The sequence below is a fragment of the Buceros rhinoceros genome, unplaced genomic scaffold (genome assembly GCF_000710305.1).
Source record: "Buceros rhinoceros silvestris isolate BGI_N320 unplaced genomic scaffold, ASM71030v1 scaffold18324, whole genome shotgun sequence".
Lineage (NCBI taxonomy): Eukaryota > Metazoa > Chordata > Aves > Bucerotiformes > Bucerotidae > Buceros > Buceros rhinoceros.
This window is the reverse complement of record NW_010409043.1, coordinates 21,481-35,834: the sequence shown is the minus strand read 5'-3', so window position 1 is coordinate 35,834 and position 14,354 is coordinate 21,481. Positions and strand designations below refer to the sequence as shown.

General features: G+C 41.9%; 1 protein-coding gene across 1 annotated transcript in view; it reads left to right on the top strand.

The window, feature by feature from the left end:
- The window catches only part of PSMD1 (proteasome (prosome, macropain) 26S subunit, non-ATPase, 1), a gene marked incomplete at its 5' end in the record, with an annotated part of 70,410 nt that overhangs the window by 46,597 nt on the left and 9,459 nt on the right, over positions 1-14,354 (top strand). The window contains 2 exons of the mRNA XM_010135109.1: positions 786-902; positions 9,273-9,375. Of these exons, the coding sequence (XP_010133411.1) occupies positions 786-902; positions 9,273-9,375 (220 nt within the window). The remainder of the gene's footprint in view (positions 1-785; positions 903-9,272; positions 9,376-14,354) is intronic.

Genomic DNA, 14,354 nt, shown 5'->3' with positions numbered 1-14,354 from the left:
AGTGTGCCTAATTGCCCACGCTGATCGTGGGTATGTCTAAGCAGCATTTATTACAATAGATTCTTAGAGCTGTCCATAATCAGTGACTGCATTGAAAGGAATGCTTGATGAGAGATCATTGTTCCTGTTGTGCTTAGCTGGGAAGTTACTGAATTTGAAGAAGCAATAGTGCATTTTGAAATTATTTGAAAACTTCTATTTACAATATGGGTGCACAGAGGCAGTGCTGCTTGATGTGGGTTTGAAGTGATTGCTTTCACATGATGCTAAGTGTTACAGGTCCTAACAATAAAGTGTAAGGCCAAGAATGTGGGGCCTGGATTGTTCTACCATTCCATTTTCTAACCTCCGTCGTGTTGTTTGATATCTCTGATTCATTTGTTTCTTATGCAGAAAATGAAGGTAATGCTGATGTTCTTTGTTGGAGAAAATGGCAAACAAAGTTACTAATAATTTATATGTGCTATGTAAGGCATGTCAGTGCTTCTTATATGATAAATGCATTTATTGCTCTCAACAGCTTGTTTATCTGTTGCCCTGCTTCTGCAGATAGATCTTGTTCCATCCATCACTTGGGTTTTACATTTTTGCTTTTTTTTTCCTGATTTTTAGATTAAAATCCACAGAAATACATTTCTCCTTCATTTACCAAGAGCAGAGAAAATATATTAGACAGTATGTCTGATAGCATCAATCTGATAACCTTCCATTAGAGTACTGACTCCAGGGGTACGAAAAATAATACTATTAACTTTGTGACTGCTTATTTCTTGGGTTTTTTTTAGGAAGCAATTAATTTGCTTGAGCCAATGACAAATGATCCTGTGAACTATGTTCGTCAAGGAGCTCTGATTGCATCTGCTCTTATCATGATCCAGCAGACGGACATCACCTGCCCAAAGGTAATGTGCCATGCCTTGCATACTGCCTTGTTTTGCGGAGAAACGGTCTTGGGTGCGAGCTCTTCAGCGCTTGGCAGTACATTTGTAGGTACCTGGTAAACAGCCAGAGCTGAATACACAGCAGGGAGGCTCCTGCAAGGGTCAGGGCATGCACTTGTGAGTGGGGGAGCGATGCTGCCAAACACACCTGACAGATGACGGTATCTTAACTCTAGGTGTTAGAAGAGTAAACGCTCTTTCTTAAAAGGCGTAAAAGCATCCTGTAATGATGTGAAAGCGACTGTGTTCCGCTAACATACTGGGGCCTGTACGCTCATGATTTGCGTGAACACCGTTATTTAGTAAAGAAGTTGGTTTTGATGGTAGTAAACTTAGTTTTGGATGAGATCAGACTGCAGGAAGTCCTGTTAAGTTTTTTTCGTAGTTCATCTCACACCATGCAGGTGTAACAGTTTCTGCTGTCAGAACTAGCTTAGTGGTTTATAGCAAATACAGGATTTTTTTAATGGAGTTTTTCTTTGTGCTCAGAAGGCAGAAAGGATTGCGTGTGCTGAGTTTAGCTTTTAAAAGTAGTTTGTCCTGAGAATATATGACAGATGATGATATGCAAACATTTGTACAGTCTACGTTAATAGAAGCCCTGAGGTTCCACATTTCGTCCGCTCTTGTGAGTGCTGAGGCAGAGCAGTAGCTGGTACTTTGCTACTCATCTGTCATATGTGGGTTACTTTTATTGATGTCATTTTAGAAATTGAACTGTGATAAAAACAGCCACTTTTTTACTGTATATGGATGGGGAGAAAGGCAAAAAAAAAAGCAAACCTCTTTATCCAGTGGAAGATTTTACTTGGGAAAGTGGAAAGTCAGCGAAGGAAATCTATAAATACAGGTGTTCGGGTATTTCCAAGTCACAGAACACGAATATGTGCTGGCAGACAGTTTGTTCCGTCAAATTATTACAAAAGAAAAGAAAAAAACCAGTTAGTTTTCACTGAGCAGAATCTGGGAATGTTGTTTATATTATCAGAATTGTAGTCCAACTGAATAAACCAGGGGAGAACTCTAGAGTTCTGATGGATCCCTTTATCTTCCCAGATAGAAAGTCTCTGTAAAGTGAAGTTGATTTATCTTTCTATGGAAAGAAACTGCTTGTTGTTTTTATTATTCTTCTTGTGGTCAGGTGCTTGGAATGTTGGCCCTAAACATAGGAGATGAGGTTTAATCAATCTGTGCTTCTCTGATGTTGGACACATTGTATAGCTCTCCCATGCCTCAGTTTCCCCCTTGAAAGAGATGAAGATGGTACTTTGTTCTGTGAAGGGACATTATGAGAATAAATTTATTTTAGTTTGCATAGTGTCCTAATCCTCTTGAGATGGGACTTGCAGACGGCTCTGAGTCAGTCAGACATCCGAGACTGGTGTGCCTTCCTTGCTGAGTCTGTTGGAGTTTCAGACTCTTCTGAGATGATGGGTGAAAGAGTCTGTGTGACCCAAAGAGAGGTGCGGTCAGGGAAACAGCTAGCAAAATTACACATTATTTGAGGTGTGTATTAAGTCAGATCTCTTTACCCAGAGAGGCCTGGTAACCTTGACTTCAGAGGTACGTAATACCTAGAGTTGTTAAATGGGTGATTAAAATAACTGGCTAGCAAATACAGGGTGAGGTGTAGAGTGGGGGTTCAGTGGCTTGACTGAAACCGGGGAGAGGAACTGAAAAAGCTTTATGCCAAAGCTTTGTTTGAGCCAAAATTTCTGTGGTGATATGTAATAAATACAGAAGGCAATTCATTACCCAGTCATAGAAGCTCTGCAGATACTACAAAAACAGACAACCGCCCCCAAAGCTACAGATTATAAACTAATAATCCCTGGAATAGATGAATAATTTAGGAGCTAAACACAGAACATAAAAATTTTACTTGTTTTGAACACCCCAAAAGTTTAATAGTAACCATCATAGTTTCATGCACAAAAGTAAAAGCGATATTTTGAGGAATATGCTGCCAATTAAGTTATTTATTCTCCATGGGAAACTTTTTTTTTCCCAAACTGCCTGCCAGTCTGAAGAAAAATTATTTTGCTGCTATGTGAAAGGGTGGGGTTGATAAAACCAGCAGTTTTGGGTTACAGTGATGTATTTTGATCCGATTAGATTCCTACGCGGCACACTGGTGCCACACTGTGTGCCAGGGTGGTGTATGTTACTGTTTACCAGCTGCTTATGCAGCAATGCAAGAGGAGCACGATGGATTTCATACCCCACAAGCTGTACCTCTGGTCTTGGTTGGGTTACAGAGAAGATAAATTTCACGTATCATCATCTCACTGCCGCTAAATAATTCATGATGCTTTGCATATGAGAGATGGTGATTTTAATAAAAGAGATTGTCATTTATAGTCCGACCATCTTCCTGTTTTCAGTACTTTCCAGCTATGTCTGTTCTGGGATAATTTCTTTGGTAAACTACTTGTTTGTGTGCTTTGAGTTAGGACTTTAAATTCCAAGCAATACTTCTTGAATAGATTTAGATTTTTCAGAAATAAAATAATTTCAGAGTTTTGAGAGCTGAGTATTGCAGTGCTGAAATGCCAGCAATAAACAGAGATTTTAAAATCAATTTGGTTTAAAAGAAACCATTTTTGTTGTGAGAGAATGTAGATATACGCCTTTGCATCACCTTTGCTGTCTTTGTATTCCTCTTCTTTTTTGCTGTGCTTACTCTTTATTTAAACAAATAATTTAAAGAGTTTACCTTTAAATACAGAGCTTAAATAAAGAATTGGCATTATATGGAGCTCCCTTGAACTTGCAAATGCCAAAAGGGGTAGCAAATCTTGTGTAAAGCTGATTTGGCCTCTTTGGAGTTGAAACACAATTCCTCTGTGTGCAGCCAGCATGATTTTTCCTGACCTCTTGATACATTTAAGAAACATAGTAGTGCAGGATATAGAACAATTACAAGTTTATTTTGTGAAATGGGATCCTAAATTATAGATGTGATGAGATCATTGTACCAGAAATCAATGACAACTTCATTATGTATTTGTGACCTGCAGGGTAATGAAGATGGCAGTTTTGGAGACAAACTACATTTCTGACAACTTGAATTGAATTTACTTTTTCCTGCTTTTGTGTGAGGATAGTCATCTTGGCAAAATGAGAATATAGTAAGCAAGGTCAAGGCTTTTCCTCCATCCTCCTTTGATCATCTTGGCCTATTATCTTTAAAATGTAAAGAAACCAGGGCCAGCAATCTGCTTCCCCTGCCACCCCATTTAGATGAAATGCTACATCTTGCTAGGATGCAAGAATGGTTTCTGCTACGTTCTGAATGAATTTTGCTATATTCTAGTAGCACGTTCACATTCCTTTATGTAAACCTGTTACCCTTAGGTGCTTCTGCATACTTGTGCTCTTCCAAGAGAGCAAGTGTATGCAAAATAACTTTTGAAGAAGATAGGTAGAAAATGCAAACAGTTTAAAACACATTTTAATAAAAACAGATTCCTAAATACTTCTGTTCTTAAGAACTTGCAGTTGCCAAGAACACCATGTGCATCATCTGCCACTGTGTCCTTTAGTTAACTGTTTATTAAGTCTTAACAATCTCATGGGCTGCTCTTGCATGAACGTTGGCTGGTGGAGGGAGAAGTGGGAAACAACCAGATAAATGACAGCCCCTTGGGTTTGTTGCAGGAACCGGTGCTGTATCATTGTCATGTCTTAAAGCCTGTGTTGTTTCCTGACTGTGTCCAAGGTTCTGCGTTTGCATGTGAAATCAGTGGCATGTCATTTTGGCGAGCACTAATTATCCGAATGGTGTGTGTGTGTGTTGTTAGTAAACATGAAATGAGTCACTGCCTACGTTTTAGTTCCTCCTGGAAGTCACCCAAATAAATTTCTTGATAGCATTTCCAAATACTATAAAATTTTTAAAGTGTTTGAAGATTTCAAGGGAGAAACAGAGCTTGTGAGTTTCATAGCATATTAAATAAATCTGTCCATTAGTTTGGGGTGTGCTTGTTGCTGTGGTTTGAAGGAGAAATAGTAGCAGATTAAAGGGCTCTACTAGACAAACTCTGGCAGATTTTGCATCAGTAGCTGAAGAAGTTACTGTCTGTTGACATCTTGCTCCATCCTGCAGGAGGTGAGTGCCCCAACAGCAAAAGCTGAACTGAGCTTTTTCCTCCTGTACCACTTTCTTTCTCCAAAGAGATGGAGCATTGGCTCCATGTGAGGACAATACCTTACTGAAGCACTACAGCTAGAGATGCCAAAGCTTTCCCCAGCAGCAAGGAAAGTTTTCAGCTGGAACCTGGTCCAATCAAAAATCCCATTTCTGTGAAGCATTTGCTTTACAGGAGGAGCCCGAATAAGCCTGCAGGCCCCCTGGGCATACAAGTGTTGAGGCAGTCCTTCAGTCTGGGTTTGCCTGGTCCCTAAGGCCAGGTGGGGTAGTCTCACGCCCTTTCATAGAACAGTTTTGCTTCTGCTGATGTTAAATTAAAACATCAGAAGGGGCCCAGTTGCTTAATGCATTTTCCAGGGTTGGCAGTGGTCCACAGCTCACAATGCACAGGTACGCGGAATTTGTCTGAAAGCTCTTGATGTGTCACTGTATTTTGTATTTTTCTAAGTAAAGGGTGTTAGGACTATTTCTTACTGTAGCTGCTTGGTGCTTGTTCACTGAATGCCTGCTCTCAGCTGATTCCCTGCTGTAACCTGTACGTGTCACCTGGAGGGATGGCAATCGATCTGCTCGGGTTTAGCAGCCGGGTTGCTGTCCCTTGCAGCTGTCGGTGTCCCAGTGAGCTCACTGCCCTGCACAGCGTCCTGGTGCCCCAGTGGGTGGGTTCCTGGTGGGCTTGTTGCCCAGGTGTTTTGTTCTGCTCTAGACTAAGGCACGTGTGAGTAGGAGCTGTGGAAGGCATAGTTGGGAAAGGGTGCTCATAGGGGCAGCGTGCCATGACCAGGGGAGGTGGAGGAGTTCCCCTGCTAGCCCTGCCTTGCCCTGTCCGAGCGAGGCGTTCCTGCCCTCTGTCCCAAGGTGCTGCTCCATCAGACTTCAGATGCCAACATGAACATTAGCAGTTCTGCTGAATGTCTTCTTGCAAACCCAGGGTTTTGTTCTCTGCAGATTTGATTACTGTGTAAATCCCAGATTACAGTCCACTGAATGAGCTTTGTAATATCCATCTGTTTTAATAAATACTGCAAACCCAGAAGCTGAGCCCAGAGTCACAGGAATTATGAGCTCTAAACAGAGGCACTGGACTCCTGCTCCTCAGCCCAGCCCAGGGAGTAGTTTTACATGTTGCTTCTGTGTCACTCTCTGTCCCCAAATTCTTTGATTCACCTAATCTGCATGTGGTTGTCCTTGATAGTGCACCAGGCTCTGTTCCAGGTTGCAAATGCAAACTAAGGTATTTTTCCAGTGTACAAGAGGTCAGGCATAAGAAACAAACTATTTATTTCAAAAGCATAAATCTCAGAGTAAGCTTTTATAAATAAAAATCATGAGAGCATGAAAAAGCATGGAGTGGAGCAAGAGCAGAGTTTGGTCAGTATATCCAGGATAAACCCTGTATTGTGTGTGCAGTATTGCCCTGAATCAGAGTAAGCTTTTATAAATAAAAATCAGGAGAGCATGAAAAAGCATGGAGTGGAGCAAGAGCAGAGTTTGGTCAGTATATCCTGTATTGTGTGTGCAGTATTGCCCTGACGTGCATCTGTCTGTGTGGCTGCCCGGACAATGTATGTTGCTCCTTTTTCTTAGCTTTAATAAATACAAGGAAATTTAAGTCACCTGGCTTTTGGGGACAGGGACTAGTACCTCAAACTTATTAATACAGAGGGGAATTGGTGAATAAAAAACTAATTTGAGCACACAAATTGTTGGACTTACTTAGATTGGAAAGTGGGAATAGCTGCTGTTTTCCCCTGTCAGTTTTAATAAATGCCCCCTGCTCTACCACAGAAGTGTTGTTCTCTTCAGCTTTGCTGCTCCTCTTTAAAAGCAGTTGGCTGCTCTGGTGCTTCATGGTTGTGAGACTGTCCATTTGTGTGAAACAAGTGAAGTAATTTTAATACAGTTGTATTTAGTGGGTCATGATTTTCTTGTATGCATGGTAGTGTCTTTTGCTGTCACCGGCTGGTTTAGATCTCATCAGGTTAGATGGGATCAGTGCTGAAGGAGTTGAGGTGGGTTAGTGGCTGAAAGAGCGAAGGCAGGAAAGGTATCAACCAGGGAGTGTCTGTTCCTTTAGAGCACTCTTGCTTTGAATGGTGTCACGAGTTAAGGTGCATTGAGAGCTGTTTTGCAGGAAAAATGCTGTCTGAATCTGAAGCATTCACTGAGTGCGTAGGGCTGCCAAGCAGCATTGCAGCTCTGGGGCGAAATGCTTGTGGGTTGGAGAGGCAACCCATGTCTTCTTTCCATCCCAGACATTGGACATAATGTCTCAAAGGTAGAGTCAACTTCTTACTGACCCTGGTCAAAAACTCACACGTGAAATGTGGTGAAATTTATTGCTACCATACCTCGACTGCAGGATTACCTCATCGCTCTGAAGTGCTTTTACTGGGGAATATGATCTTGTGCTTTGTTGAGAATTCCCTGCAGTTTGATTTATCCCCTCAGTCAGCTCTTTGTTCTGTTTCGATCTTTTGCTTTTTTACCTTGATGAATCCCAGTTTAACAAAACGTTATTCCCCGCACAGTTCTCATGTCACCCACTCAATTGTTTGAATAGTTGTTCTTTTCATGGCTGTGAAAACGCAGTCTGTAAGTGCTTTGAGATTCCCCAGTGCACCCCAAGCCAGGCCACGTGTGCTAGGAGTGCTGCCTGAAGGCTTCTCTCAGTGCTTCCGAGCCTTAGCACAGCGCTGGAGCTTGTGGTGTCCTGCATGGACAGGGTACTGGCTGTTCACTGCATAATGTATCAACCAGGAGGACTTTGAGTGTCGTAGCCAGGGTTTAAGCCTCTTTCACTGGTACAATTGGGTGCTGGGGGCACCAGAGGCTGTGCGAGAGTATGTTCATAGTGGGGGTGGTGAAGCTTGGTCTCTGCCTAGAGCAGACCCTGTCTGTTTCACAGGTGAAAGGTAGGACCTTTCTTCAGACACTTGTCACTGAACAAATCTGACTGGTGTCCCTGGAGAGGCGTACGCTCTTTGGATGTGAAAAGTGGCTAGGGAGTTGTCTGCTGTTAGGGTTTTATACTTGGAAGCTTTAACTGATTGCAATCCTAGGAACTGCTCTGTCTCTGGTGGCTGAGTCTGACCCTGCTGTCTTGAGCTGGAAGTTTGTCCTCTCATCTGTGGCTGCAGATGAAGGAAGAGGACTTGGAATACCAGCAACAAAGTGGACCATTAGTGAGGAAAAGTTTGTTGAAGACATCATGGAAGGATGAAAAGACCTCTTTGCTTTTGATCGTGTCAAGGCTTAGTGTGAAAACAGAAAAAATTAAAACAAAATGTCATATGAATATCTGCATTAAAATTCATTTAGGGAAGAAGTAGAAAAGATTCTTCTTCCCAGACATGCTGTGAATGGGATGTAATTTCCTAGGTTTTGACTGTGTTGCAGCTTGGGATTTCCTGTTCTGCTTTTTCAGCTAGAAAAACTACTTGTGGTGGTGTTCCACTGTATATATTGAAAGATGTAAGTTGTTAATTTGTGATAAAGCCTTAGATATTGCTGGGTGTGATACCAGCAATATCTGTCTGTTCCACACTTAGTGAGCCAGTGGAAGATGAAGCTGTTTGAAGCAATGATGATAAGATAAGCAAAGGTTTAGCTATTTCTGTTACTAATGTGCACTTAAGACATTGTGATGAACATACCATGGCGTGAACTGTTACTTTATTAAATACATGCATTAATGATTTTCACTTGGAAGGTGGGAGTGCAGTAGCAAAACTTGCTGATGAAGCGCCATAGGGGCGATATCAATACAGGAGAAATATGGTACAGGAGAAATGGAGTAGGTTTGAGGTAATAAAGTGCGGTGTCATGCACCTAAGAACATATAATAGTTCTTGCTACAAACTCACCAGTTGGCCTTTTATTCCAGTGACACTCCAGAGATTCTCAGGCTGTTTCTGTAAGGGCTGCAAAATGGGCTTTGGTAAGGCGTGTCCATTCTGACTATCTTAAAATCACTATATGGGTATCTTCAAGTGGGGAACAGCCCTGTAATTAGTTAGTAGTGGGATGAATTGTAGCACCAATGACTAAAGCTGTTGAAAAGACAAATGTCATCCTCACATGCAGAAATCCGGGATCCTTCCATGAAAAATAGAATATTTGACTGATGCAGTCAGTTTTATAATATCTCTCTTTTTTATTTTTCTTTTTTTTTCCAGGTCAGCCAGTTCAGACAGCTCTATTCCAAAGTGATCAATGATAAGCATGATGATGTTATGGCAAAGTTTGGAGCAATCCTGGCACAAGGCATTTTGGATGCAGGTGATTTCTCAAACATTAAAGTAGTCAAAATTTCTTGTTTGGCTACAGTAGCTCTAACAGCAAATGTCATTTGGGAGATGAGGTGCTGACTTGATGCCTGTCACATAATAGTCACAAGAAGTCTCAAATTTCAAGTCATTTTAGAAATAAACCCTGTGTTGTAGTTTCAGCTTTTATCAGCATGCTGCTGTTAGGAGAGATTCAACCCAGTCATTGGGGCAGAAATTGTGTCCAGCGGTCTGGACAAACATGAATTTTTTGCTCAGTTTTGTCACTCTGAATGTTGACTTAGAGCATGGTAAGTTGCTTCTTTATTTTTCTAAGCACCTGCTCCACAAATTAGGAAATCTTGTGGTATCCAGTCCTCATATTTTGCTTTTTCTGTTAAAACTTGACAAAACCATTTTAAAATACATGTGTGTGTTAAATATATTTTTAATATCTAGGTTTTGCCTCCTTTCTGATTATTAAGAGAGGTTTTGCACAAAGAGGGAGGCACAGTTAGCTGCATCAGCCTTACTTCAGAGGATTCAGTTTCACAGATACCATCTCATGAGCGTTAATGACTGAGTGTTGAGCCAGGGGTAGGATTCTCTAAAGGCATTATCATTTCTCTAGGGCCAAATTGCAGGGCCTGTTAAGGAAGGCTTCTGTAAGCAGAGAGTACAGACAGTGTTTTGTTTTGAATCTTCCCTTCTGCTGGATTTCAGGCTTGTGCAGTGCTGTGTGTGTCAATAGCTCTCCCATTCTGAGTTCCCAAACAGCGTTTCTCCCATCTGGTCTCTGGTGCTGTGTGTTTTTCTTGCCATGCACCTCCTCATTCCCCACGGCAGGTGGAAACAAACTGGTTTTCCCTGTTCTCTGAGATCAAGGTTAGTCCTGAAGTCACGTAAGCAAAGCTATCCCGTGTGTTTGTCCCTGTGTCACAGCTCAGGCACAGCACCATGCACTGTGGTTACATAGTGTCTTTACAAAATGATGACATCGCCAAGCTATGTGGTCAGGGAAATAAAACTTAGACTGCTCCCTCTGTGGAATTGTGCTTAAAAGGCTCTCTTTCTGGTGGACATGTGACAGTCAGGCTGCTTTGTGCTCTATCACTAGGGCTACTCAGAGAAGAAAGCAACAGGAACTACCTTCTTTATCTTTCTTGCCTCCCAAGTAGCCCTCCTGGAGCTCAGACTGAGCAACATTCTTGGCACAAGACTGTTAGAATAATTTTGGTCATTCCCATACTCATACTGTATTGCTGGGAAGCCAGAGCCCAGCTGGCTCAGATTTTTCTCTCAGCAATACAGACCTGCTTCAAATTCTGACCTTTAAGACTTAATCATAAAAAGTGCAGCTAAAACCGTATTTGCTCTCCATGTCACTCATGTATTTTACAATGACTTGGAAATCAGAAGCATCCAGTTTTAATAAACTACATGTGAATTTGTGCCAACTTTAACTTTTATTTCTTGCTGAGCAGCTGGGGGAAGGCTGTGAACTACCCTTTCTTAACCTCTTGCCACTTTAATTAGAGCCTCTTAAAAGAATAAGTTCTTTTTATCTCTAGCATACAACTACAAGTGCTTATCTGAAACAACGAGCTATAGAATTTAATTATCAGTGCCAGGAAGACAAGGTTCTTTATATCATCTGCCACGGCTGGGGCAATTGAGTTTGGTGGGGTTTTTTGTCGTTTGGGGTATTTTTTTGTGAGGGAAGGAGAAAATTATAATTCTCTTCCAATGACAAGCTTTGATTAAAAGTGCAAGATTTCCAGTGCGCAACTGGGAAATGATGCACAGGAGGTGGATTTTTTTGCTCTGACAATGAGTCAGTCATGAGACTTACAGTTTCATGGAAGGAGCAGAATATCTTGGGAGCACTGAAGTTGGAAACGAAGACTTTGGCCACTGTCTAATTCTTAGGCCCCAGAAGCTACATTTTTACTTCTTTAATAAGACAAATGTAGACGCTCTAAATTGAACGTAGGGGAGGGTTTTTCTCCTAAAACCTCTAAACTTTTGCGATGTCACCCTTCATGTACAAACACGCTCTCTTGTTCCAGACTGATGACTCCTTCTGTTCTTTGCAAAATCAAAATGCTTTATTTTGTGGAGTATGTATTTGTAAATGTGAGCTACAAAAGGGATACAGTGATCTAATTAGATGTCAGCATTTTACCTGCTTGAACTATTTTGCCTTCTGGACTCTAGGTATCTTCTCTGGTTCTTAATGCCGCATTTCTCAGTCAGTGAGAAAAAGAGGAGCGGCAGTCACCACACAAATACATAAGGAATGTGTCTGGGAGATCCTTTTCTCAATATTTAGGAAAAGTTTGGGCAGGGTCAGCAGTGTAATGAGCTGGGAACAGTGTGTAGCATCAGGCAAAGAAGCCAAAGAAGCTGTTGACAGTCCGATGGTGAATGTATTGGATTCTCCACTGTTTGGAGACATTTGTAATGAGGGATGAAGATGTATTGCAAATTACAAAGAAAAGAGTTGACTGTCTCCTCTTTGCTGTCTCTCCAAATGGGTATCTCGTGTGATGGGTTACATTTTGAATGTGAACGACTTCAGTACTAAAAATAAACGTTGAGGCAAGAGGTCTGCTCTCCCATGTGCTGATTTCGGTGCTACTGTTTCTCACCTTTCTCCGGCCTAATGTTGTTCCTGAGCTCTTCATGTAGTTAGGAAAGAAGACATTATCCCTTGCTAATGTTCCTGTCCCTTAGATTAGAGCTATCTTGTATTTCATTGCCCATGTGAGTCAGATTGCTGGCACATACTCAAATCTGTTGGGGTTTTGATGGCTCATCCTTGAGATTTTGACTTTTCTGTGCTACTAACAGTGTGCTGCTAACAGTGAAGGTCATCTTTGTTCAGTACATAAATGAAGCAGATTGTAAGTCTTTGCTGATAAAGAAACACTAAGATACCATTTGAAACTGGGATGCTGCTTAGGCCAGGATTGGAAACTAATTTCCAAGGTCCACAAACCATTTTTATTTAATGACTGTTGTGTTGACCTGTTGTCCTGGGCTACACTGCCAGAGTATTACCAAGTGCCACCATGACTGAGTTCACCAAAGTGTATAAATCACCAGCATCTGCTTGCTGCATGCCCCCTCTTGTTGACTGACATTAAACTTGAGGTAGCAAATCCTCATAGCCTTTAGAACAGTCACTTTAATTCCATCAACCTTGTCCCAGGGGCAGCGTGTATGTTGGGACATGGACCTTATAGTTCTATCCAAGGAGCCCTGAAAATTTTTCTTGCATGTTTTTTAATTTTTTTTTTTCAGGCATTGTGTCACAGCTTTCATCCATCCAGCCTAAGACCCTGGGAAGTGTTCCCTCCCAGGCTGTCAGGGCTGCCTGCTACTTCATCATAAAGATAAATCGCAGTTGTGCAATATCATGACTCCCCACCTTTCCTGCTCCCTGCAAAACTGTGGGGGTGGGCTGTGTGGGGGTGTAAAGCAGCAGAAAGAAGTAGCATGACAGCACTTTTGAATATGAAATCTGTTACTCATCCAGGAAATTCCAGAGATTGGATAACATAATTCTATTATTCTAGGTTAAAATAAGATCTGAACGCTAAAGTCCAAAAGTTTCATAAAGTCTAGTTAAGCTGCTTGTGCAACATTCACTGGGCTGCTTGATCCAGAATATCTGCAGATTACTGACCTGGCCCTGACTCAGTGAGACGCAGTAAAGAAAAGTTGAAAGTAAAGATGGGGGAGAAGACCAGAAATTTGTGTGCAATGTTTGACATGTTTAAGCATAGCACAAGACCTCAGGCCATCCCTCCTTAATGCTGTAGTAAATTCAAGTACAAGGGCAAGAGATTGGTGTCGGAGAAAATAACGGGAAGCAGAGCAGACCTAGCAGTGGTAGCAGGCGAGATTTGCCTTTCTTCAAAGAGGTCTAGTCAGACAGCAAGAGATACATTGCTTCCACAAAAGGAAAAACAGGGAGATAAGATGTATGCAGAGTATCTTACAGGAGGGCATCAAACCCCTCCGTCTTCCACTGCTGCTCCTGGGACTAACACTGGCAGATACCCCAGATAAGATTACCGCTTCATTCAGGGATTTCAGTAGTTTTGGCAGCAAAAATTAGTTTTACTTGTCTTTAAAACTCATACAGTGCCCTTGCTGCCTGGCCCTATCAAGGTGGCTGTTTTTGCAAGGCAGAGGAATGTTACTCCAGTTTGGCATCATCAGCTACAAAGTGCCCTGGGTTTGCAACCAGGGAGTGTTTGTATTTTAACCGAGTTAATGTCCGTGCTCCTGGTCTTGCCAGCGGTAATGGACTTGCCTGGTGCCCTCTTCCACTCAGTTCACTGTGTTCATCAGAAGACTGAAGATCAGATTAACACTTTCTCACTCTGTCTGCAAGCCCAGTCTTTCAATTTAGTTTCTAGCTGGATATTTCTGCACTACATCAGCATGTAGAGTTGTTTTGGTCTCTGCTTTGCAAGTACAAAGCTGACTGGGTTGTCTGGTGGAGATGTAATTTTGCTGCAAAGACTGCAGGAGCTTGTCTCTCTGCTTCTTAGATTGATAACCTCTAGAAGCAACTTCTGAAGTTGCTGCCAGTTAAATTTTTTTCTACTGAGTTGGTGTAGGATAAAAACCTACCCATATTTCTTCTGAATAACTGAAAGCTAAGGGAGGCAGCCGCAGAAAGCAAAGTTTCTGTATGCACCGCTTTATATGCGTTGTTTTCCTTGTGAGCCTTGTCTTGTGGATACTTGTATGCTGTCTTACAACACCTTATGGCAAAGGTTTGCCTTTTCCTCCCCCTCTCCCTGCCTTCTGCACTCTTGTTTAACTTGTATCCTGGGGAAATGAGCATGGAAGGGCTTTATGCATTGGGGTGTTCAGGTAATACTTAGCAGATGGAGCAGTTTGGTTGTGACACTGCCCGTGAGCTGAGACCTCAGTGAAGGGGGAGAATGCCGACAGTGCTGTGGCCTGGCTGGC